A 25,353-nucleotide genomic window follows, 5' to 3' on the forward strand; every position below is an offset into this window, starting at 1 on the left:
TGTAGCCAATGTTAGCCGCCACTAAGCCAAGCCGCAAGTCGGAGTCATATCTTCGGCAAGAGCCGTATGGAAAAATGCGCTCTCGTGGACGCGCGAGAACACGCGAGAACGTCCCGCAAAGCCCCCAGGGCCCGCGGCGGACGCGACGCAGCTTTTGAAAAGCTGCGGCCGCACGCAAGAAAAGGTTGCGTGCTCCTGCGTACTGCGCATGCGCACTGTCACTTCCGCGGTTTTCCTGCGTATGCAGAGCTGCCGAGGACGCCCAACTGAAACTGTCTGATAACATATTGTAGGAAACGTCGCGCATTCACGATCCACTTTAGCCCGCACTATCTCGATGCAAGCGTTTTCCGCGTTCTACGTATATACATATAGTACATTCAAGGACCCTGGTGCGAGGAGTCTGTTGCTCTTCAGAAAATCGTCTCGTTTCCGTCGCAGCCCAAGCGGCTGGAATCGGCAGACGTTGTAGCAAACTAAAACAGCTGCAACGCCACCTGGGTGGCACCCAGTGCCCATAATTAGAACGCCGTCCTAGGACGGCGTTCTAGACGTGGCCTCGAGTTCGGTTCGTATCGATAGTCGTGAGTTGTCTTCGTTGCTGGAAAGTTTTGAACAACTTATGTTCCGCAAGTGTGCATCGTGAAATTCAAAGCACCTTATTAGCAAAATGAGTGGAAGGTGAACAAGTTGGTTTGCAATTCATAGCTATGCCTGTGCAGCGGGACGTAACACGGACGGCAGAGACGAATAAAAGGAACAGGAAAGGCACTTTATTCACATATACAGGATGTTTGTTTAGAGCGCAGTTCTTGGGCACCCCTTCCTGCGGCGAGCGTCGGCGTTGTCCCTCGTAACATAGGGAACGAACACAGCGAAGGATCAAAGCGAACGTGAAGCGCAGCGGAAGGTGTAGTGCCGCTCAAGACTGCTGTGCGGCGACGACGGCAATTCGTAGCTATGCCTGTGCAGCGGGACGTAACACGGACAGCAGAGACGAATAAAAGAGACAGGAAAGGCACTTTATTCACATATAGGTGGCGCCAGAGTAGCGCGTCAGACGTATGGAAACAAAACGCTGCATGCGAACAAGCACAGCGAAGGACGAAAGAGTGAATGCGGAGCACATCGGGTGCTGAAAGACAGCGACAGCGAAGAGGGATCGAGGAGGAAAGCGAGGGAGGAGAGTGCAGCGGAACCATGAGGCAAAAACGGAGGAGGAGGGTATGGGGAAATCGTAAGAAGAAAAGTGTAGTGCCGCGCAAGCGGGCTCTGCAGTGACGATGGCTACGAGATAATTTAATTTATAATTGCGATTGTTATAATTGCGATCTCTGCCAAAGGAAACGTTTTAAAATTTAAGCACCATCAAGCGGGTAATTTTTTTCTTAAAAGTGCGTATTGTCACTTCACGGCTTGTAAAAGGATTGCCCAATTCAGCACAAAAATATTCTCAATTCCTCAGACTCTGTTTCTGCGGCTGTGCACGAGGTCGCAGGTTCGACTCTTGACCGCGCAAAACGCATATCGATGAGGCAGAATGCTAGAAACAACTCGTTTACCGTTGTTTTGGACGTACAAGAACAAACCTGTAAAAAAAAAAAAACTCTTAACTCTTGACCGTTAACCCTTAACTGCTCAAGTCCTGAACGTTATAGGACCACAATTTACATAAAGACATTTGCCACCACTGCTATCGTGGCCACAATATCGAACCTGGTTTTCAAGACATTCCGATTCATCGAACGCTATTTGTGCTTGTAATTGATTGCAATCGAAGCGAATAATACGTGCCGGGAGCTAGAGCCATTCCCTTCCTGTGCGGTCTAGGTGTCGACCAAGTGCAGGCGCGTAGAGCGCGCGCAGAACGATAACGCGCGATAACGACGTGTCCGGTTCAATCCATCGCTGCTAAACTCGTTTCCGACGTGCATAGCTAGTGGAAGGAACGCCGGGGTTACGCGCCCGTCCCAGAGGCAACGCAAGCGCTCGTGGTACCGCTCGAGTGTCGCGCAAGAGCTCTCCGGTTTTGGCAACGGTCCAGGAGGAGCAACCTTGGTTGTCCTAAAGATGCAGAGTCAGAAGGTTCAGAGTAGGTCCGGCGCTCCCCTCTCGGAAGATCTCGCCCGAGCGGGAGGGGCGGCGCCTTGTAAGGTTGCGTCGGCTTTAAGTGACGCGAGGGATCGTCGTAGCTCCGTAGCTTCATGAAGAGCGCGTTTGCCTGTTTTTTTTCTGTGTGTTCTTTGCTTTGAAACGAGCGCGATCTGGCGCCAGCAAGCTGACGCCTCGGCACGCATTGCGAAAGAAAGCGAGTGGGAGGAGAGATCCGGGGGACGGACTGGCCAAGGCAGGGCCTCGATGCAAAGAAGGGACTTTCCCGGGCGCTTCCGTGCTTTTGTCTGCTAGCGCGTGTAGCAGAATCTCCTTTCCAGAGCTCATTCGCTCTACCCTCCTTTCCCACGTGTACAGAGGTTCCGAAGAGTCGCGTCCGCAGTGACCATTGGCCATGCCTGCCTCTGGTCTTCTTTTTTTTTTACTGTTTGTTTCCCCTTCAACGATGTCGCTCTCTTCTCAGAATGATATTCAGGTATAAAAGCACCGAGCGTCCGTCGGCTGGGCGCAAGCTTCTCTGGTCTCCGTGATCATCGCCTCGGCGTCGCAATCACCTTTAAGAGTGCCGCCATGAACGCAGTTGTGAGTATATCAGGAGAGGCCGGGACAAATGCTGGACTTTGGCCGTACTGCACGTGGATTATTCTTCGGGACTTCGCTCCTCTCCCGATGCTCCTTCTACCACTTGGTTTAAGCAAGATCACTGGAGAAATTAGGCGCTGACCGCATGCGTACAGATAGGTCCATGCAATGGCTTATTTAGACGGTCTGTGACAGGTCCAATAGTGTTTTTTTTTACCATAAGATCCACATGCATTTAGAGGCAAGCTGAAGGCTTACTGTTACGTATTTTTGGTAGATAACGCATTGCAGCTGTACAGCAACTAGTGTGTGGAGAGCGAGAGAGAAATTTATTTGCGGGAAAGCAAACTGGTTAGCCTGAGCTAAACATCCTCTAGTGAAGTGCTTGGCAGCGGATAGAACAACTATATGCTAAGTAGGCTCTTTAAGACTGCTGTTCACTACACAATGCATATGTTTTCTATAAACAAAAGGAAATGTATATAGAATGGCAAAATATTCGATTAGGGGTTTTTAGGCAGACTTGCGAGTAAATAAGTTTTGATAGTGCATAGGCCTGCGGACAGCAGCGGCTGGATTCCTTACGGCATGGCTTATGAATCCATACTCTACTGATTTGTTTTGAATTGTCCAAGAGGAACCGGAAACACAACTCCTTTTTTATAAAGAGCGACCTATGGTGGCGTTGTTACTTTGTGGCTGCTCAAGGAACAAGGAAAATAGCGGACACTAGAGCACTAGCACAGGGGTGTCAAGTGCACCTTTAGTACAACCACGGTCCTAGTCGCACTAATTCATCTTCACGGTCTAAAATTACCTTTGTTGGTTTGCCTATTTTACTTAAGTACGCTGACAGGCTTGTTCATTCATTCCAGCCTGTTAAAGTAAGGCAAGGAAATGAACTTGAAACCACCCTTTCTACAGCCGGTCGCTGCAAACGCACTTGAATCCTCTTTCTTCAATTACAGTGGTTTAGGCGGTTATGCAGTTTGTACAGCACACTATAGAACAGCTTCATCCTTTATACAAGGGCATTATGGCGGTTATTGACCACACGTCCTTTTGGTCGCCTGTGTGTACCACTCCGACAATTTCAGTTTTTCTTCCTGCTTTGAACTCCTCGTGGCATTTCTTCCAGCACTAGGGAAGAAGGCAAATGCCTGAAATTATTTCCCCAGCTTTATCTTAACTCGTTTATCTAAGAAAGATTAACCAGCAAACATTGCAAGCATATAGTGGTAGGTTTCGCGTAACTCGGCTACGTGTAGTCAACTGCTCTGAACACTCTCTTGCAGTTCACCACCGTTCTCCTCGGCTTGGTCTCTGCCGCCTCCACCGGCTTCATCGGCGGTTACGGTGGTGGCTACGGCGCAGGAATCGGCGCCGGCTACGGCGCTGGCTACGGCGCTGGCTACGGGTCCGGTTATGGCGCAGGCTCAGGCTCCGGCTACGGTGCCGGTTTCGGCGCAGGCTCCGGCGCAGGCTCCGGCGCTGGCTATGGCTCTGCCGTCGCCGGTATAGCCGTCGCTGCCGCTCCTGCCGCGGTAGTGAGACCTGCCGCCGTTGCAGCAGTACCAGCTCGCAGCACAACCTCTTATGGCACCACCACTACCACCGTGACCACCTTGCATGGAGCGGGAGCTGGTGGTCTCGGTGGCGCTGGTCTCGGTTACGGTGCCGGCAGCAGCCTCGGCTATGGAGCTGGTGTCGGCTTCGGAGGAGCTGCTCTTGGTTCCGGTGCCGGCTATGGCGTCGGCGTCGCCGCCGTTCCGGCCGTTAGCGTAGCTCGCCCTGCTGTCGCTGTGGCTGCTTCCCCCGCTGTCGCTGTGGCTGCTTCTCCAGCCGTTGCTGTAGCTCGTCCCGTTGCTGTCGCCGCACCTGCTGTGTCTGTGGCTCGCCCCATCGCTGTCGCCGCACCGGCTCTGGCTGTGGCTCGCCCCGTGGCTCTGGCTCGTCCCGTCGCCATTGCTACTCCAGCTGTGGCCACCGTTGCCGTGGCTCCGGCCGTAGCTGTCGGGGGTGGTCTTGGTGGTGGTTACGGAGGTGTCGGAGCTCTCGCTGGTGGATACGGTGTCGGCTACGGTAACGGATATGGTGCGGGTTATGGTCGTGGCTATAGCGCCAACTACGGTGCTGGCTATGGTCATGGCTACGGTACTGGCGTCGCCAAGCTCGGCGTTACTTACGGCCACGGAGCCAAGTGGTAGTAAGTTGCCCTTCTGTTTGAAAAATAATTAATTTGTCGCTCCTATTCAATACTGTATTGCTTACTGCCGTGCAGGAGCGAATGAATTGTATAAAGTTCGTTAACTTGCTTTCCCATGATTTCTCGTGCCCTCCTGCAAGATGTAATAATGCGCTTGTGGCGGAATTAAGCGCCTTCTTCTTGTGAATGATTATGAAAGTAGATTTTTTTAAAGGGCTTCAATACACGCTGTGAAGGTAGTTAGCCAGCGAAGCTGTGGTATCAGCTGATGCAATGTACCAATGTCGCGTAGCCTTGAACTGGGACCTGCTGAAGCTGAGCACGACGCCATTGTGCATATTTACGTTACTGTTCCCGTCGCCGCTCAACGTGTTCCCGCTTTTCTTTTGGAGTTTTAACTATGCGTGGCATTTGCATAGCGCTATCAGAACACAAATGAAGTTGTTAGGTGAGTTGTTCTTTTACCTACGAAAGTGTAGTGACGTCCTCCCTGCCTCGTATGCTACAGTTGCCGCTTCGCGACAGCTGCAGCTTATGCAACCGTAATCGTTACTGGGAAACGCTTGCGAGACCCGCCGCGGTGGCTTAGCGGCTGTGGTGTTGCGCTGCTAAGCACGAGGTCACATATCGATGAGGATGAAATGCAAAAAATGCCCGTGTCCCGCGCATCGGGGGCACGTTAATGATCCCCTGGTGGTCAAAATTAATCTGGAGTCTCCCACTAGGGCGTGCCTCATCATCGAATCTTTGTTTTGACACGCAAAACCTCTTAATTCAGTTCGAACGCTTGCGGCAAACGTTGTGCGTGAAGGGAAGCTTTCTGGATTGGTTTCTATTCGTTCCCTCGCACGGCCGGTGCCGCCGCTGCCGCGTATGCGCGGAGGCGAGCGCCATCTCGTGGTGCTGAAATAAACCCGGCGGTGGACGGGGAGCGTGCCTGCCGATGTGATTGGTGGAGATTTTGCCCACGGACACGACAGATGCAGTGGTGGCTAGAGGCATAGAGTGTTGCTGTATATATGATTGGTTCAACTCAGAAAAATATGCGCGTTAGCAGTTAGAAAGACATTTCCTAAAGAAATGCGTCACACGCTCTAAATAGTGTCTCTTGCTGTTTTATGGAACAAGAGGAGTTCACTATGTACCTACCATACATTGTAGATTGGCATTTTCTGCAATAGATGTTCTACTATTGCTTTATAACTTTGTTATACCCTCGTTGAATCTTGCTAGTACGGAAGCAGGCCGCACTAAAGTGTACCAACTCCCCTGTAAGGCTGCTTTGTAATGCCCCAGTTAACTGACTTTGCAAGGTAGACACCGTAAAATTTATTTGCGATAATCACGTAAGCTTGCTCGCGTTATATAAGAAGCGAAACCTTCGCCAGTAAGAAAAATTTGCAGGTTTTGACATAGCAGATCCACTGCTGCGTTAATTGCAAATTTCCAGTCATTCTCACTGCATTCCTTATTTGTCCGCAATCTCAATGATTCCACTTTATTTCGTTATTACGAGGAGACTGTCATTACTTTTGTCTGGATAACGCATCTAATTATTTACAATTCTTTTCTCTTCCAGAACACATACGGAACGTTTTTTACATCTTAGACCATCACCAAATCTGGATTCACGCTGACTGAAGTGGCCATTTCTAATTTATTTTTGTGTGCGTCATCAGGAATGTGTTAACGTCTGAATATTACCATAAGGCTCACATCTTGTGACATGGGCACGTCCAAATATGGCACCATTATAAAAAAAAATGCTTTCCTAAGAACACGCGTTTACTTGGCTGTGAGCGTTGTTAATAAATAAAGAAAAGTAGTTATTACGCATCATTGCTTGCTTATATATTGGCATACTCTGCTGGTTACGGCAAGTAAGTAGCCATGGCCAGAAATGGCGAGTGTCCTTGTTTTGTTAAGACGGAGAGTTTTGAGCGTTCTCTGACAACCTTAGCCTGGTATATCAAGGTACAGCGCGATGCTGTGTTTGCGATTATTTACTGAGCATGATGGAAAATTAGAATCGTAAGAAGATGAGCCATGAAGAAAATTATACGAAAGAGAAGGTTACTCTGAACAGAGTTTACTGAAGGATGAGGGCTGCTTCTCTGTTATGTGTGAAGACACACGGATAAAGACCAGCTGGGGTCGCTAGTAGAAATAAAGACGAGAGTAATTTATTTCAGCGAAGTTTATTTCAGCGCGGTTGCATTTGAGGCTTTTACCGTAGACCACGTTTTTCTTTTAATGTTTTCCATTTTAGCGGTTTTGCAATCTGTATATTTGTTTCCCTTTAAGCTTTGTCTCGCTTCACCTGTGCTGCGGCTCATCGAATTTTATATGAAACCATATCTAGAACATTTATCTGTGCCGGTTATTGATAGTACGTTGTGTCAGGCTTTGCATGTTTGGGTTTGTCTCACGTGGTTTTTTTCATAGAGAAACATGTTTTGAGCTTACCTTTTTTGAAAAATATCCTTATATCTTGTCAGAAGTGAGAGGACGGCGCTTATGAAAGGCTGTGTTCACGAATAAAATTTCGGTTGGCAGTTCAGCGCTTGTCTTCTCTGTGCTTGTCTCTCCGTCTTCGTCATTTCATGCTGTATAAAGCTTTTATTTTTGTTTTTCATTTAAGACCTACAGCAGTAGGAAGACCGAGCAGGGGGGCAGGCGGAAAAATGAACAATGCTGAACGAAAGTGAACAATTTATACAAAAGCACATAGCAAGGAAAAAGCAATAACAAGTTAGTTCATATACTTTCGGGGCAAAAATTGCGCAGCTCTGTAAAATGACTTTTATGCGCACAAAGGAATAGCGTTCACTAGTTCATGAGTTGTAAAGATATAGAGAAGAGTATGGCATTGTCGATAATGGTGTTTAGCCGACAATGATATATGCAATTTTCGAAATCAGGAAGGCCACGTTCTGAAAAAAAAAAAAGAAGTGTTTGGAGGGAGTGCGTTCCGTTCGCTCATGGTTCGCGAAAAAGAAAAAAAGAAAGAACGAGTGATTGAAAAGGTTAGTACATGCGAAGTACGGTGTCAGGTCGCGATTGTGACTATGTCTGATCTGCCGGGGAAAAAAGTGGGAGAAAGGTATTTAACAGGATTGATATTAGACGGCCGAGTATGGAGCAAGAAAAGAAACTTCAGCCTTTGCGATAGTACACTCAACGTACACGTCGGACCAACTTGTCCAACAAGGGTATACTCCTATGCGGACACATTGGTTGCATTATCGATATTATGCGACATGCGGACCAGGTATAATTTTTATTTACCAGTTATTTACCAGGAAACAAAGAAAAAGAAACATTATTTGCCAGCCTCGGATTCACAGACGACAACCCCGGGTCGAACACCAACAGGCAGTTGTTACTCAGGCGAGCGTAAATTTCGCACATCAGAAGCAGCAGAAGCTTGATGTGGGCGAGTTGGTTTTGCATACTTGATGAAAAGAGCGCTACGAATACGAGGACTAAAAGAACAACATGCGCCTTGTCCGTCGTACATGTTGTTCTTTTAGACCTCGTCTTCGTAGAGCTCTTTTCATCAAGTTCACACATCACTCTGGCCGTAGGAGAATTTTCTGCTTCGAGATACGGTTAAGTACTGCGCTGACCAGCGGCGAAGAAACTCGTCTTCACTCCGTCTGAACGGTTGTTCTTCTAGACGACCCCACACACAGAGACGTTGCCCGATGATTCGGCGGCCTGCAACACTGCAACACCCAAGAAGCAGTGCAGTAACAATGGGCGTAATTGTACTACAGCAGGGAAGGCAGAACGAGTACTGCACATCATCTCCACACAGATCAGAGGAAAGCAATGGAGAATACTTGTACGCCCTGTTCCACACATAGCAGGCAAACCTACGAAGACTAGGGAGACTCCTGTAACGGCCCTCATCCGCGACCCGAAAATAGTGCGCCACGTATTAAAGATAGTTATATAGGCACGTGCCATGTAGTTCGATGTAAAATTAAGTTTCCTGCTTCTATGACGCAAAATATGACGTATTTCTTGTATAAGAAGCGCGGGACACCTGAACCTATTTACCCAGAAGCGGACTGACATGTTTCTGCGCCAATCGACCACAGCGCATCACCGGCGCTCGCGACCGAAATAAAAAAAAAAAATATGGGGTTTTACGTGCCAAAACCACTTTCTGATTATGAGGCACGCCGTAGTGGAAGACTCCGGAAATTTCGACCACCTGGGGTTCTTTAACGTGCACCTAAATCAACGTACACGGGTGTTTTCGCATTTCGCCCCCATCGAAATGCGGCCGCCGTGGCCGGGATTCGATCCCGCGACCTCGTGCTCAGCAGCCTAACACCATAGCCACTGAGCAACCACGGCGGGTGCGACCGAAATAGAGTACGGTGCCTATACAGGGTGTCCCAGCTAACTTTATCCAGAGTTTAAAAATACGCCAATGCCACGTAGCTGCGCAGAACATGAGGTAATGTTGTTTGCCTTCGCTTGCAAAATCTCATTTTTTTTATTCTACCTAATAAGATACTTAGTCTTAATTAATTATTAAATGTCTAAAATATTATAGTTAGATTAAAATTGTCAGTGAGAAAATTGTAGAGGGACATGAAAAACTCCCCGCTACAACTTTCTGTTCCTCAATACGTGCTACATAAACGTATTTTTCCGAGCGTGAAAGTAGCTCGCGAATACACGCAAAGCGCCTCGAGCGGCCAGTCGCGCGGCAATTTCACGTCACCAATGCTTGACGGGTATTCGACCAGAGGTGGAGACTGGCAGTGAAAAACGAGCAGTGTGCGCCCTTCCACATTGCCTAGAAGGCCGCGACTACATGAGCTTAGCATTTATGCACAGTTCGGATTTATCTCGGAAATAAAATAGCTATGCAAATAGTGTCACCCTTGCTTAACTGACGCAACGTTCAGCATATGCCAATAACGTGTCATAAAGGGGTAACTCTTGGCACTACCCAACGCCGCAGATTACTTAAGTGTCACTTTTCGCCCATGTGAATACGCGTATCCGCGACATTGTCTCAGCGTAGCACTGTGGGAAAAGACAACAATCTTACAGCCTCCTTAAGGCATCGCACATGCACAGCGGGCCCTGTTCCAATAAACTGCCTCGTGTTCCTTGAACGGATTGGCCGCGGTACTCGTAATCCATCACCTTGCGCTTTTGACTTACACTTCGAACGTCGTGATACGCTTCGAGAGACCTTGGGCAAGCGGAGATGCAAACTTGGAGAGCGCCGACTTTTAAGTGGGCGGATCGAATGCACGTGAGTCACGCATATTGAGCAGTACGAGCTTTAATGACTCACGCGCAAGTGGGCTTTCAGCCGCAGCACATTAGTGATACGCAGTAGCCGGAAGTCGGCCACTTGAAATCACTTCAATCAGACCCTCCCAGTAAAAATTACCATGCCATTACATTTGCTCCCGGCGGTTAACATTATCGCAAAGCACGCTTTTATTAGGCAGCTGGGGAACATGTACTACTGGTCACAGTTGGCGCTCGCGCCATGTGACGTTTAACAAAACGGCAACGAAAAAGGCCGGCATGACATGCAACGTCCACTCGTGTAGGCTGTGCATGACCGTATTTTTTTTTTTTAGATTCTCAATGATGTAGACCGCAGCCTGGTTAGCATACCTCCTATAAGCGGTTTTTCTTAGTCTTTCTTTCTTTCTGCTTAAAGGCCGCAGACTGGTGGAGTGTGCTTTTGAACTTGAACTAGAATTCAAATGTTGTTTCTCGTTCATTCAAGCGAGGGTAGGCAGAGACTAAAGGCATGAAGCCTGACAAAGGTCTCAGGCCCCGAAAACAACAGGTTTGACAGCAGATTAGGTACATATGCACAATCTTGCAAACTACAACTGCGTTGATTACAGTGAAATACATGGTAACAACGTCTTTCATTATAATATCCAAGTATCTTCAAATTTGTAGAGCAATATACAGCAACAGCATACGTGCAACTAAATGTTCTGACATCCTAATGGTGTGATAAAATTATGCGGAATAAAATTGAAAAAACTTCATCAAATTTGTATAGCATTATAAATGAGCAGCATGTACACGCACAAAAAGAATCTAACATCAAAGTGTGTGCTAAAGTAATCCAAGACAATAGGAAAATAACAACTTGAAACAGGACATGGATGCAATAAATATGTTTCTCTTAATGCAAGAATTCAAACACAAAAATAATAAATAAAGTAATATCATGTGGATTCTGAAAAGAAGATATATGTAATACTTCTCAGTCTCTGATGATCGTTTTGGAAGGGGATCGTACATTCGTGTGATACTATTTCATCAGAATTTAATGTCATAATTTTTCTGTCGCAGTAGCTGTGCGTTTTATTGTGAACAGAACTATTACACCACGAGCAGACAGCACACATGCCTGTCACAGGTCATGCGATGACTGCGCATGCGCATAATATGTATCTATTTGCAAGTTCATGTGAAGCTTTCATTATAGCGCAAATTTATTTCGCCTCGATACGATGTTGAGATTTTGATTATCTCCATTCATTTTTATCTCTATCGTTCTTTCGTTTAGTGTTGTTTGTCTTTAGTTACGATTTTCGGATAGTGAATTCTTCCGCAGCCAGAAGTGCCTTACTGTGCAGTATTAAAAAAGAAGACAGAAGGCAAGAACACACATACACACACACACACACACACACGCACACACACACACGCACACACACACACACACACACACACACACACACACACACACACACACACACACACACACACACACACGCACACACACACACACACCCACACACACACACACACACACCCACACACACACACACACGCGCGCGCGCGCGCGCGCGCTCACAAACACAAACAAACAAACAAACAAACACAAACAAAAGAAACTACACCTAGTTGGCCGCACTGGAAGCTCCGAAAACAAATAGCTATAGCTTGAATGCAAACACGTGACCTGGTTGCTTGTCGGCTATCCACTCGAAGATAGAACGCGGCACCTTTTCCATCAGATAACGTTAACGAATTGGAAAGTTAATTCGCAGAGCGCTTCGTATGCAAAATTTCGCGCCGCATGATCAGCCTTGGATTGCAATCGCAAGTGTTACGGCAAACACAACTTAAAGAAACTGGCGACATGTTTGTTATGTTTGTTAGCTTGCTTGCTTGTTTGCCTACAGAACGTCTCTACGGAATGCACAAAGGAGACGATTTCGAAGCTCCCCCCGCCCAATCCGTTACGCTGCCGTGAGCCATTAAATATCACTTCAGTATCCGCACTGACGATTGAAAGATTAGATTTTGCATGCAGTGCGCAGGCCGATACACTCCCCGAATGAATTCAAGCAGAGGCTTAAAGACTTGCCAGTGTGCCACGATAAGTAGGGGGGGGGGGGAGGGCAGCATAACTAACAGGCGTTCAGCAAGCGTGCAAAAGGCCCGCGGGAACCGCCGCGTTTACGCACCCACCCCACGGTCTCCGTTCATCACGAGCGACCGTGCGTCCTGGTTTGGCAGCGATCTCGGTCTCGCAACCTTGGCTACGCGGGGCAAGATTCAGGACGGACGAACGGACGGACGGTCCCGCGGCGGACCTCTCCCGCCTTCTCGGACCATCCCGTAGAGAGCGAGAGCGCGCGAGAGGAGTAGGTTGTAGTATCCGGGCGCTGTTTATGCGTGAGGTTAAGCGCGATGCGATGGGGATGCTGTAGCTTTATTGCTCGTGTCTTTCTCTGCCCCGTTCGTTGTCTTTTTTCTTTTCTTTCTGACAGAAGCGGACGCGTTGGGCCCGCCCTATGCAGACGAAGGGGAGGAGGAGATTCTCGATAGCCCTGCGCAGGACCTCAGGCGGGGATTTCCGGGGAGTGCTTACTCTTCGGTGCGGTCACCATGCGGCCTGTGGAACGCATAACCTCTCCGTACACCATTCGCTGAAACCTCCTCTCGCGTGGATAGCTAACGAAGCGACGTCCGCGAAGACCATTGGCTGCGTCTTCTTTTTATGTTTTAGCGCATCGCCGATCTGTCACTGCGGAGCATGCGGCCGGATTCGAGTATAAAAGCATCGCGGGGAATCGGCTAACCAGTCTTAGTCGCTCTGGTTCTTGTGATCTTCGAGCTCTGTACTGGATCTAAACCGCCACCGAACACCATGAACGCCGTTGTGAGTATATCCGGGGCTCGTGTGGAGTCGTCGTCGATATCACTGTCGGCAATTGTCATCCCCCCCCTCCCCCCCGCCTGCCTAGCTGGACTAAATACCTGCACAAGAAGGGCGTTGCCTCAGCGCTCTCCTGTCACCCTTGTTCTGTCCCAGCCTTACTGAGCTTAATCCGTTTCCTTGCGATTCAACTACATAACCCACGTCAAACGTACTGTAAAACGAACCACTATGCTCGGTAGACTGATAGTTCAAAAGAGGCGCGCAAGTGGTAGCACGCCTCCTAGAAGAATCAAACACGCCCATTTCTTTGGGTCATGCGATGGAAACCGTCGTCATGGAAGCAAGTCGGCTGGAGAATAAAAATAGGTTACAGTGCATTTCGCGCAAAATTCTAAGTCACGAAGGTCAATCTACAGAGGTCGGGAAAGAGAAAAGCATGTTCTAGTTTCATTCGGTCAGTACACTGTTATCTGTGCGTATTTGAAGCTCGCAAGGAAAGTTGAGAGAAGTTTGAGACCAACCAACGAGCGCCCTGAAAAAAAAAATGATGGGAGAACCCTGATGGGTTAGGCAGACGAGTGTATGGATCGCGGCCTAAAAGCGTCGATTGATATTTTAGATCACGAGACGGTGTCAGTGTTAGGCTAGGTAATGTAACTGGTGGTGTCTTAGAGTTCAACCATGTGTGCTAAGGGGTATAAATTTGAGTCCAGGGCGTCAGAGGCCAAGGAGTTGTACCGAGATCAGAAAATTTTCGCTGAAAGGAAATGTTTCGTTCCCGAAAAAAAAAAAGAGGTATAACTGAAGATCTCTGGTACAGGTCCTTGTCTCTAAGTGCAGTTAATTGGCTTGTCATTGCGACAAAAACAATTCTGATGAATAAATCAATTCGTACTGACCCTGACTAGGATAGCAACGGCTTATTATTAGACAGACCGCATGTTCAGATCCGAGCGCATTCTTCTTTATTCAGCTAATAACCTGAGATTTCCAGCATAATGCGGTGGGAATGTCTGCTCTCATTGGTGGTTTTACGAAATTACTTCCAAAGAAAGTAAAGAAGGGGGGGGGGGGGGAGCTATAACGTAAATCTAGTCTAAAGTTTTCCATTCCAATTCTGCAATCAGCCCTCCGCGACTGGTAAAAGATTTTTTGGGCCACCCCCACTTTCCCTGTCTGTCACGCGACGTCACGAAAGCCGCAATAGCTCCCCATTTGATACGGCGTGTACACACTGATTATACATGATTGATATGAACAAAACGAAAGTAGTTATTTCTGATTCGACAGCTTTTTGTGATTAGCCCTCGGCTATTTGCATGGTCAAAAATCTTCGGACTGCCCCCACTTCACCTGCCTGTCACGCGATGTCACAAAACCGCGAAAGCTCACCGCGTCAAAGTGACGTTCACGCGTTAAAGATGCATTAACAAGCCGTACAAAACTGAATTTTTTTTTCTTCTGAATAGCCGCAGGCTGTCCCGTTCCGAAAGGAACAAAATATGGCTGCCGCCGATCGCTCAGGCACTGAATACTCGCAGCTGCCGGATAGTTTGGGTGTATTTGCGTATCATAAAGCTTTTTTTTTTGCGTGACCGTGTAACGTTTTTGAGCCCTTTCGGCAGGTTTACGGCCTCTCTTCTTTGCTGAAGATTCGTTTTAGCGGCATTCTTAAGCTTCCTTTGCACGCCGCCGTGATTTTCGACCAGCCACCGCAAGCTAAGTAAGGGAAAGCGGACCAATCGCATATGCCAATACCCCCGCTCTTCATCTGGTTATCTATATTCAGTGCGATGGCTCGGCCCCATCGAGCCCCTCTCTGGTTGGGCGTGCTCCTCGCCTCCTGACAGCCAATTACAAACGGAAAAAAGCTCAATGTGAGCAATATTATTCATTTTCAAAGCAGAGTCACCTCTTGTTAACTACGAGGGCGTTTGATTGGGCTGTTCAGACAACCCTGCGGGTCACCGCGAGATGCCTGCGTCAGCAGTTAGGCAAGTTTGACGTCAGGAGATTGGAATAAAAACATATTGGAATATTTTTACGTTATAGAGCACTAGATCAACTTAGGAATTAGCCTAATATAGGCGCGAAGATGTTCTGAGTGTTCTTTTTTATAATATAGTGGCATCTTATCATTCAATAAGTTCATTGACTGAAGTAGCCAGAAACTGTGAGCAAGCTGCCTGAAACACCGAGAGGTCGTATCCGGTGCCAAGAACCGGAGAGATGATGGAGCAAGAAGGCTGTTCTTAGCAAAAACACTTGGACATAAATGTGGGTAACGAAGAAAATGTGGTGTCTAGCTATAGCGCAAAATTGCATACGAGAACGTGTATTGAACTCAAGACGGCTAAGGGCTTTTGTCCAGGTTATTGTGTAGGCTCTGGCAGTCAATGCCCCGAAGAGTAATCGAATTAAAAAAAAATTGACATTCGAAATCACCTTTGGTCACTTTGAGTTCCGCCACATATGCCCTACGTAACCAAAAGATTTAATTCTGAAGGAAGCCTCACTTCTATATCGAATAAGGACAGGACCCTCTAGTACTCCAGCATGGTTATTTAAGACGGGGCGTATGAACTCTCCCAACTGTACGGCATGCGATGAGACCGGAGACATTGAACACTTTCTGTGGTCATGCTCGGAATTCCATGATACAATTCCAAGATGCTCTCCTGCAGAATTTGCAAAAAAAAAAAAAGCCCTTCTTTATGTGCGGCTGCGACAACTTGTGTTCCTCGAAGGATCAGTTATAGCCCTCAAAGAAACTTCACGTCTCCTTAAGAGAGTCTGGTTTGGAGGACGTGGGGTGAAACACCACAGTGATATTGTAAGAGATTCTCGGGCGGCGAAATTGCCCCGGCCTTGATCGCCAGGCTAAACTCCGCCTGTTGCTACAACCCACCAACACCACCACCACAGCCTTTGTTTGGCAGAGCGGTCCTCTTGAGTGGCTAAATTAGTTGTTTTGCGGCTTTACGGTTAGTGCTTGATTTCGTCAAGCATCGAGAGCACTGACTGGGTGGTAGGGTAAAAAAAATAGAGCGTTTATGAGTAGCAATTGCACGGAACACCACGAAAATATGCGCATTAGACTGACAACAGCAATGCCCTCCCAATGTAAAGTGCGCGAGCTGTGGGGGTGGAGGAACAATGTCGGTATTATTTCCCCACCTTCACATGATACAGGCCCTTTTTTTTGGGTAGCTGCGGAATGACGGAAAGACAGAATGGCAGTGGAAAGAAAATCAAGATTTAGTGAAATATTTCCAGATGGTGAAATGACTCCAAGGAAGACGCACGGTCGAATCGCATGGAGGACATGCATCAGTAACATGCAAGATAAAAATAATATTTAGCTGGCTTAAATGAAATTTTGTCCTGTTCTCATCTGAAGTCAGTCAAAACCCCGCAGAATGCGAACGGTGTGATCAGGTAATGAGACAAGTAACCAGTCAAAAATGGTCTGTTACCTTTCTATAACTGGTACAGCGCAACCTACAAAGGAAGAAACAAGCCGAGCCGGACAGATAAAGGAACAGAGCGCCGACTTCCAACTGGTTTATTGGCAAGTTGCACGAAATGTATACCTACAAGAAAGCATCAGGACAAGTCGTCACAATACTTCACAAAACGTCACACCGATGGAAGGCTACACCATCATGAGTCACAGAACGCGCAATTCTGTCATGCAAGGTTAAATTGATCAAGAAATCTTGCTTCCTGTACAGTCAGCGCTCTGTTCCTTTATCTGGCCGGCTCGGCTTGTTTCTTCCTTTGTATGTTGCGCTGTACCAGTTCTAGAATGCAATACCAACTCGCCCAATCCTCAACCGTACTGTTACCTTTCACCGGGCATATCAAGCATTTGCCATACTTTTCTGCCTCTTCACATATGTGTCCACAGTAGATTAAAAACCAGTGTTCCTACGCTCGTGGACCGACAATGTCTCATGTGCTGTTTCACAACACTGCATTTTTTTTAAAACTTGGGTCTCCTGTCAACGCCTGGTTGTCTGTCTCGCAGCTCTCCACCGTTCTATTCGCCCTCTTCTCGGCGGCTTCCGCGGGCTTCATCGGCGGCTACAGTGGCTACGGGGCAGGCCTCGGTGCCGTAGGTAGTGGCGCTGGACTAGGAGGTGGATATGGCGCCGGCTACGGCGCTGGTCTCGGAGGCGCTGGCGTCGGTGGTGCCGGTTACTCGGTTGCTGCTGCTCCTGTAGCTGTCGCCGCCGCCCCGGCCGTTCGCAGCACTTCCTACAGCAGTAGCGCAGGAGGCGCGGCGATCCTTCACGGAGGCGCAGCTGGTGGTCTCGGAGGCGCTAGTCTCGGTCTGTTCTCGGGTGCCGGCCTCGGATACGGAGGCGGCCTTGGCTACGGAGGTGGTCTCGCCTACGGAGGCGGCCTCGGCGGTGGTCTCGGATACGGCGCTGGAGTCGCCGTCGCTCGTCCCGCCGTCGCCGTAGCCGCTGCTCCCGCCGTGGCCGTGGCTCGTCCCGTGGTCGTAGCTCGGCCGGTGGCTGTAGCTCGTCCAGTGGCTGTCGTTCGACCGGTCGCCATTGCTGCTCCCGCTGTGGCTACCGTGGCTGCCGTTCCGGCGGTCACCGTCGGAGGTGGTCTCGGCAGTTACGGTGGTTTCGGTGGCCTGGGTGCTGTCGGCGGTGGCTACGGTGCCGGATACGGTCTCGGTCACGGTGCTGGTCTCGCTAGGCTTGCTGTCGGTGGCGGCTACGGTGGCGGCTACGGTGGTGGATATGGTGGTGGATACGGCTACGGCCACGGCGCCGGCCTTGGCAAGCTGGGAGTTACTTACGGCCATGTCGCTAAGTGGTGGTAAGTACTCCCATGTTGTGATGAGTGGCATGAAATCGTAAGGACTTACTTGTTCGGTGATGCATGCTAATGAGCAGGCCCGCGATCTCGAATATGCATTCGTTGTTAAATGATTCGCAGCTGCTGTACGCGTTACAAAAACTGCCACATGTAAGCGTCACTGGGCCCTGTATAGAACGATTGGTGCATTGAACCTTAAGACATTGCTAATACGTTTGTTTCCTTTCTTATTTTAATTTTTGGATTATTAACAATGATTCAGAAGTTTAACCACCGGACCAAACAAAATCACTTGCCAATCTCGATATGGCGTCAATAGTTTTGGGTGGGATCTTAAGGCTTCAGGGGCCTAGTTTTTTTCCAATCACGAACACTCCGTTCTTCGCGTACGCTTGATTAGATATGCGTGAATGCCAGCAACAACGCTCGCGTAATTGTTCGAATATCTGCTAATAGCCGGCGAAAACAGCAACAGATAGCTATCAATATGTGGCTAGCCCGTTCAGGCATGGAGAACTCAAGCTAGAGAATTTTCTAACGTCCATTTGTATTTCAAGCAAAGAAGCAATGGGATTTGCTGATGCGCTGAGTTGGGGCTTCCAAACAGGTGCACACTGTGCCATGAAGGTTGAGAAAAAAAATGGTGACTCTCCCGTAATTGAGAGTGGATGTAAGCATGAAATAGCTACCGGCAAAGCAGATTGGTGGGAGATGATACTGGCCACGATGTTATAATGGGTAGAGTGCATGCTCGCAAGGGCACCCTCCACATTAAACCACACAACCTTACGCGGCGGGCCGGATGCTGCCGGCCTGGTCACGCAACGTGGCGCCATCTCTCGAGGCGGTGCGAAACCCGCGCCGCGGAACTCACGGACCACTGGCGTTGAAAAGAGCACAGGCAACGCTGTCTCTTCGTCGAAACATGACAATCACGTGCCTTCAGTGACGTTGTAAAGAAACATTAGGAAGAACTCAGAAGCGATATTTTTGAAAACTAGTTTGGGCAGTAACTAGCGTATGTAATGCGGTCCTGTACAAAGTGTTGGGGGCCAGAGTGCGCTTTTGCTGATGTTTTGATTGGTTGCCCGAATGATCTCGTTTTGTTCTCGCAACGATGCCCGTATGTTCTCGCTTGAGTGCCCGGATAACAGCTCTAGCTTTTAGCTCAAGGTCACTTGAAGGCCGCCGACAAAGGGAGCTAAAGCCATTGCATGCTTCAAAGCGTTTCAAGTACCCCATCAGTGAGTGAAAAGCTTGTCATGCTTTTCTTTCTTTGTGAAAACTTTCGTAATTATCCTTCAGAAAATCAGTGACCCATAATAAATTATTAACCTGCTTTAGAAATGCAGCGCGTTGGACTCGTGAAACTGAGATGAGAATTTAAGGCGCCTTCGTGGGCTTCGAGAATCCAAGATTTGTGCTATAATCGTATTGATCGGTTAGGCCACGGTAGTGAAGTCTCAACAAAACAGAATTGAGATTTCTCCGTAACATCAAGTAACTGGTTTCCCATGGCGAGGTCCTAAACGTAGTGCGAAATTAAGATGCAGTAAATCCCTCTGCCACAACCAAAAGTGTTTTCCAACGTCATTCGACTTGCCGAAAGCACATATTGCACAGCGCTGGCACCTGAGCACAACATTCATGGAGTGATTTCTTTCTCTGCGTTTTGTTCCGTTTACTCCGACGAAGCAGCGGCCAATAACTATGTGAAAGGCTATACTTCTACAGTTTAAATTTAAATGGCATGCCCCTTTAGTTAGTCTTCGTGTCTTCTCTACGTAGATCTTGAGCATGCAGTTGTACAAAGCCACTAATCTTATCTTGTACTTTGGTTTTCAGAATATGCACCCTTCGGAATGTTCTTGGATGCAGTGACATCATCGCCAAATCAACGCAGTGAACAGGCGCGGTTTCCCTTGGGCTGAACAAGGAGCTTTAATTTATATTTATTTTAATTTTTCATAAACCCTCACTGCCTGAACTTCTTTACGCATGAGCTTTCATTATACGCATGGGTCTGGTTCAAAATTGGGAACTACAATTGAGAAAAGTTTGCTACTAGCCGGCAGACAAGTTCGGTTTTGAGGTTTGTTACTAAATAAAAGAATTTGTTACAAAACGATTCGTGGATTTTCTTTGCGACAACCGATGCAGATTTTAGCTCCCAGTTTTTCTCTGCAAACGGACGTCACGTCAGAGAACTACTGTCAGTCAAATCCATCAACCACACGCCACCGGCAAAAAAAAAAAAAAAAGAGCTAGCATCGAATATTGATGTAGCTTTGAAGTCACTTACAGTAAAAGCAGCCGACTCTTACAACGAACACCACCATCTTACACCCCGAAAAACTTCCACTTTGCTATTATTCGAGGCTATCCTAATTTCTTGAGGTATTGCGTTGCCAAATGCATGCCTATGTACGACAGTGATAACAGTGGCCGAAAAGGACACGGGCTCAGGATGGAGTGAAAGTTTGGACAAGTGTGTTCGACACGTTCACCTCGTCGAAACGTTGGTTCCAGGTTAAGACAACTCTTTGACGGCTACTCTTTATTCAATAATGTAACCAACTTTCTGTGAACCTCTGTCTTGTTTGGATGCACACGACCGCCGATTCCTGATCTGTGTGGGAGACACAAATTAGGAAGCCCCTGAGCTCAGAGGTAGCGCCGTGGTCAGTGGGTACAGCTCCCGACTGCAGATTGCGGCCGTAGCATGGATTTGAATCTCTCTAGCGGGGGATGGGTAAGTCCCGTTTCGCTCCGTTTATGGCGAAGGTAAGGAGCTTGACACGATGGCACGGTAACACGATAACTGTGTCAACGAGTGCCATATTCGAGTGCACATATTCGGCGTGACGGGAAAGATGGTCGGAAAGAGTGAACTAGTGCCCCATATTCACAAAGCCTTCTTTTTTTTCGTAAGTACTCTCGGACATTAGTGGTCCGCCTTCGCTAATGATATCTCCAGCGTCAAGATTGCCTGTAATCTTCAATTACGAACAGTTTTATCGCTACAGCTTTTTGTGAACACAGGGGCTGGATTTCGATTTCTTAACCCCTCAACTCCCAAGTTTGTTCCCCCCGATATAACTGCACAATGTTAACTTTTCTAATACCGGCAAATTATTGCACATTGTATCTGGGTTTGAAAAATATACTATGTAACCTAGCCGAAGAAGAAGGAGCGAGGAAGGGGCTTCTGGAGACAAAGAAGTAGCGTGATTTCATGAGCAGAAATAGACAGTGATGACCGCCTTGCCACCTGTTCTGTTACATTGTACATGTTCGGCTTGTCTCTCGCAATAAGCCGAAATATTGATATGACTTCTGCTCTGACTTCAGCAGACGTGCAAAGTTTGAACGTAACTATATGAAGGTATCTTAACGCACCGAACGGAATCGAGTGCATCGGTGAATGTGTTCACGTGCCGAAAGGACCATGTGCGACGTGAACTGAGATCACGAGCGCGACTTACGTGACAAAAAAAATAGAAAGTAGTAAAAGCAGTGGCCTTAATGATTGCAGATTGCATTGGGGATACTGGTACAGGCCGTAAGGACGAGTGAAGTTGTGGCTTGGCGCTAAAAGGTTTACTCGCAGTCACAGTAAGAAGGATGCCGTAGTAAAGTTTTATCGCTGAAGAACTGTAGTATGTAGACGATGACACGTAAGATTAGACGACGATACTTTTTTTTAGAACGTTTCTTTTCTTCAGACAGGTCAAAGTTGTTGAGCGGGAACCGGAAGTGGAGTCATGCTACTTGAGAAATCTCGTTCCCTCTGAGATTGGAGTCGCAAAACTGAAAAAAAAGGGAGAATAAGAAACACAGATATTAAAGATGAAGTAGAAGGTAAGCGGGTCGGAAATAAGAAAGGCACGAACGAACGAAGGCTAAAACTTGGGCGTTGTCTTCGACTTTACGAGAATGATGCAAAAGAACAAATGGCCATTTGCGGTTGGGGAGGTTCACCGGGCCTGTCCGTTGCTTCGGAGACACGACGCGTAACGATGGCATTGATACTGAATGCAACGTTACAGACATCAACGTGGGACCTCATTGTGGACGCTTCGTTTGTAGAGCACGGGCCGCTGCTGCATAAACGTTGCTCAATGCGCCGGTGCGCGCTATGTAGAGGGCGCTCTGGTATGAGCACACCAGTTGCGTTTTGCATGGGCGCCGTCTAGAAAAACACAAAGACCTTAGACTCGCATTAAGAATTCTTGTCCGCGTTCACGAATGTATGAATATTGTTTCATGTACGTTTAGGTGATCCACAGCGTGCGAAAGAAAATGCCTCAGGCGAGAGCCCAAGTTTTCACAAAGGGACTTGTTTTCGCGAGATCCCATTTCTAGGTCGACAGCTGCCCTATAGTCCAAACGTTGGTACTAGCCTGGGGCTTTGCTTGCTAGCACAGTGTTGAAATCTTTATATTCCCGCGAGCGTTTCGCTTTACTTGGATGCTGGCTCCAAGTTTTTGTTCGTAGTTATTCCTTATATAGTGTTATGTATTTATGTGAAGTTGGGTTCGTCCATACGCGAACAACTGTCCTTATATTTTGTTAGGCTTCCTTGCTTGAGAGCTTTACTTTTTTCCCGGTGGCAAAAAGTAGCCAGTGCTGCCCACAGGGGCCCAACTCCCCATTTAAATTAACGCTATATACAAAAAAAAAAAGAAAGAAACGAAAGATGCATGGATTTGAAGCACACCCCAGTGATCGGGTTGGCCGCTCTGACAACGCTTGCACGATAACCTGGAAGCGGCTCACTGAAGACCGCGGACATGAACTTTGGTATGATCTCATCATAAAATAATTAATCGCTTACATCACTAGTGTACCGAGGGCGCCTTCACGGAAGTTTACGGTAATGTGAGCTAGGCCGGGCGTAAAGCAGACCATAATATGACATAACTTACAGAATTTAGAGATACCAAGCCAGATTATAACCTTGTGGCAAACGCGGGCTTTAAACTCGAGTGCCACAGGCAAGCATGGCGACCACTTTACCACTACATGGTGTCACCAACATTTGTCTGTTACAGGCAAACAAAAAGAAAACTAATTTATAGAGAAAGAAATGCTAGAACTTGCACCACGCGCAATCGAAATTCGGGCAAACATGCAAAAGATAGATCTCACCCCAATACGGTCTCTAACGCCCAGGCTTGGCTGGCCCCACGATGGCACTTGCCCAACTCACTTCCTGTGTAACTTGGAACCAAGTCAGCCTGGAAGGGAATGGCGTGGAGAAGGCCATTAAGAAATTTTGTTTTCGATGGTATTACTAGGTGATGGCGTAGCAGGGGGTGGCAGGAAGTTAGGTTGGCGGAGTTGATTAAGAAGTTTGCAGGAACAACGTGGCCACAATTAGCAGATGACCGGGGTAGCCAAAGAAGTATGGGAGAGGCCTTTGCCCTGCAGTGGGTGTGGCCAGGCTGATGATGTTGATGGTGATGATGATGATTACTAGGTGATGTGTGCCGGTGCGTCCCTTAAACCCCACTCTCAGTGTAAACTAGACAGGTGGTTCTCAGGGACATGTAGACTCGAAGAGATCAGCAGTGACAAAACAAGGTACGCCGCAAGGGTCGGTGTCGGCAGTGACAAGCGCCCGTGTCGAAATGTTGGTACTGACAGAGGCTGCGGTTTTATACTCGCCGCAGACAGCAAAGTAGACAGCTGAGCGGATGGCGGTGACATAAAGGCTCGTCGCGATTCCGACGAAGCCGTCAAAGAAGGCAGCTTCGCAAAGACAGCGACGAAATCAGAAACGATGTAGGCTACGTTGTTGCCAAAACAAGACGGCGGGTGAGCAGAACGTTCGGACACTCGGCGGAGTGGTCGCCTGCGCCGAAAACAACGTATTCGTGATTTCATATGTGTTTAATGGGTTTTCATAGGTTCCCATTCGCTACGTTTGGGTTTTCATAGGTTCCTACGCGCAGAGTTAGAATACAGATATTACGTGGACTTTGCCTAGGTTTTTCTTGACACCGCTAGGTGGCGCACACGTTCTAAAGGCGCTTTATCTGCGTCTTTCAAACAGTTCTAGACGCGTTCCATTACTTGGGCTCGAAGCTGCCTCTTAAGCTGCCTACGCAGACTGTCTCCGATGGTGGCCAGATTTGCAACACAGCCCCACAGATGGGTCGCCTCGTCAAAACGCAGGCTTGAGCCAGAACCTTCCCTTGTTCAACCATCGTTGAGCGTTCCTATCACTTCGTCTTCATTTTTTTCAGCCTCCTCACCTCGAGGGCCCAGCCTACTTGCCACGGTAAGCAAACTACGTGTTTCTTATCACCGTTGCCGTTACGTCCACTAAGAACTGTATGCATGGGGTTCAGTTCAATGGTTCTGCACGAGTCGCATATGGTCTACTCGCGTAAGACGATGATTCACGAAACAGCAATCCAGTGTTTCGCGCTGTTTCAGTCCCATGCCTCTCACATTTCAGAATTCGCAATAGGGGCCCCATAGTTTTAAGGTTGTTTAAACCAAGGAGTTCGTTGCAAAAAAAAAATATAATAAATAAACGACTTAGTTTTCATCAGGTCTTGGGGAAAAGTAAGCTGCGCAGCAGCAGATTGCAGCGATAAAAAAAGCCCCAGAAAGGGAGATAAAGAGAGGGGGGGGATGATGCACACTGCCGGTGCAGCTCGTAATACTCTGTTATTCTGCGTAAGCTCATAATTCTCGTAATTCTGTCTAATCATTTACGCATTTTCTTCCTTCACTTATAATCACTAATCCTTGCATATTCACTTACCTTTCCTGTTTTCTGATAACACATATGATACTTGTTCATTCAGCATAAAGAATTTGGCTTCTTTTTGCAGTTTACTAACAGCGTCGACGAAAACAGCAGCAACAACGACAGGAGCAGCGATGACAACGTTATCGTCATGATCACTGTGATTATAAACAACAGCCACTGCGATGAAGACAACAAGAGCAACTACCACGTCACCTTCGACAACATCAAAGGGGCAGCTGCAACCATAGATAGCAACAGTACCGTTTAATCAACGCCTCTGGACCAAGAAAAGGAAGCCCGTGAAAAAAACCTAGAGTTTCGGCTTCAGTGATAAGATATTGAAGACCACTCAAGCTCAACAGAGGACACGAACTAAGAAAGCGGACTGAGCCACACAAGCACTCGTGTCAGTGGCTACCCGCTTCGTCCGTGCTTCAACTTTGCTCATTACGAAGAAAATAAACTCAGGCACCAGATCTAAAAGTCTCCGACATCTTTCGTTTCAGTTTTCCTTTATAAATGGATTATATATAACTCTCGGTAGCACTGCTTAGCACTTCATACTTTATTTGAAATGAGTTGCATTTGCCGCGTGCATCTTGACAGATAGGCACAGCCCTATCACCAATTCGGTCCATAGCGGCGAGGGATACAGGTGGTGTAAGCGAACCA

General features: G+C 47.8%; 2 protein-coding genes across 2 annotated transcripts; both read left to right on the forward strand.

The window, feature by feature from the left end:
• Positions 1-2,006: 2,006 nt before the first annotated feature.
• LOC126526041 (uncharacterized) lies at positions 2,007-7,460 on the forward strand. Its single transcript, XM_055067826.1, has 4 exons — positions 2,007-2,092; positions 2,576-2,694; positions 3,990-4,900; positions 6,480-7,460. Coding segments are annotated over exons 2-4 (924 nt in total). The 5' UTR covers positions 2,007-2,092; positions 2,576-2,682; the 3' UTR covers positions 6,481-7,460.
• A 5,531-nt stretch (positions 7,461-12,991) lies between these two features.
• On the forward strand, positions 12,992-20,040 carry LOC129383366 (uncharacterized). The gene is made up of 3 exons (XM_055067827.2): positions 12,992-13,079; positions 17,110-17,915; positions 19,761-20,040. Coding segments are annotated over exons 1-3 (819 nt in total). The 5' UTR covers positions 12,992-13,067; the 3' UTR covers positions 19,762-20,040.
• Positions 20,041-25,353: the final 5,313 nt, after the last annotated feature.

This window comes from Dermacentor andersoni, chromosome 8, assembly GCF_023375885.2.
Source record: "Dermacentor andersoni chromosome 8, qqDerAnde1_hic_scaffold, whole genome shotgun sequence".
NCBI classification, from domain to species: domain Eukaryota; kingdom Metazoa; phylum Arthropoda; class Arachnida; order Ixodida; family Ixodidae; genus Dermacentor; species Dermacentor andersoni.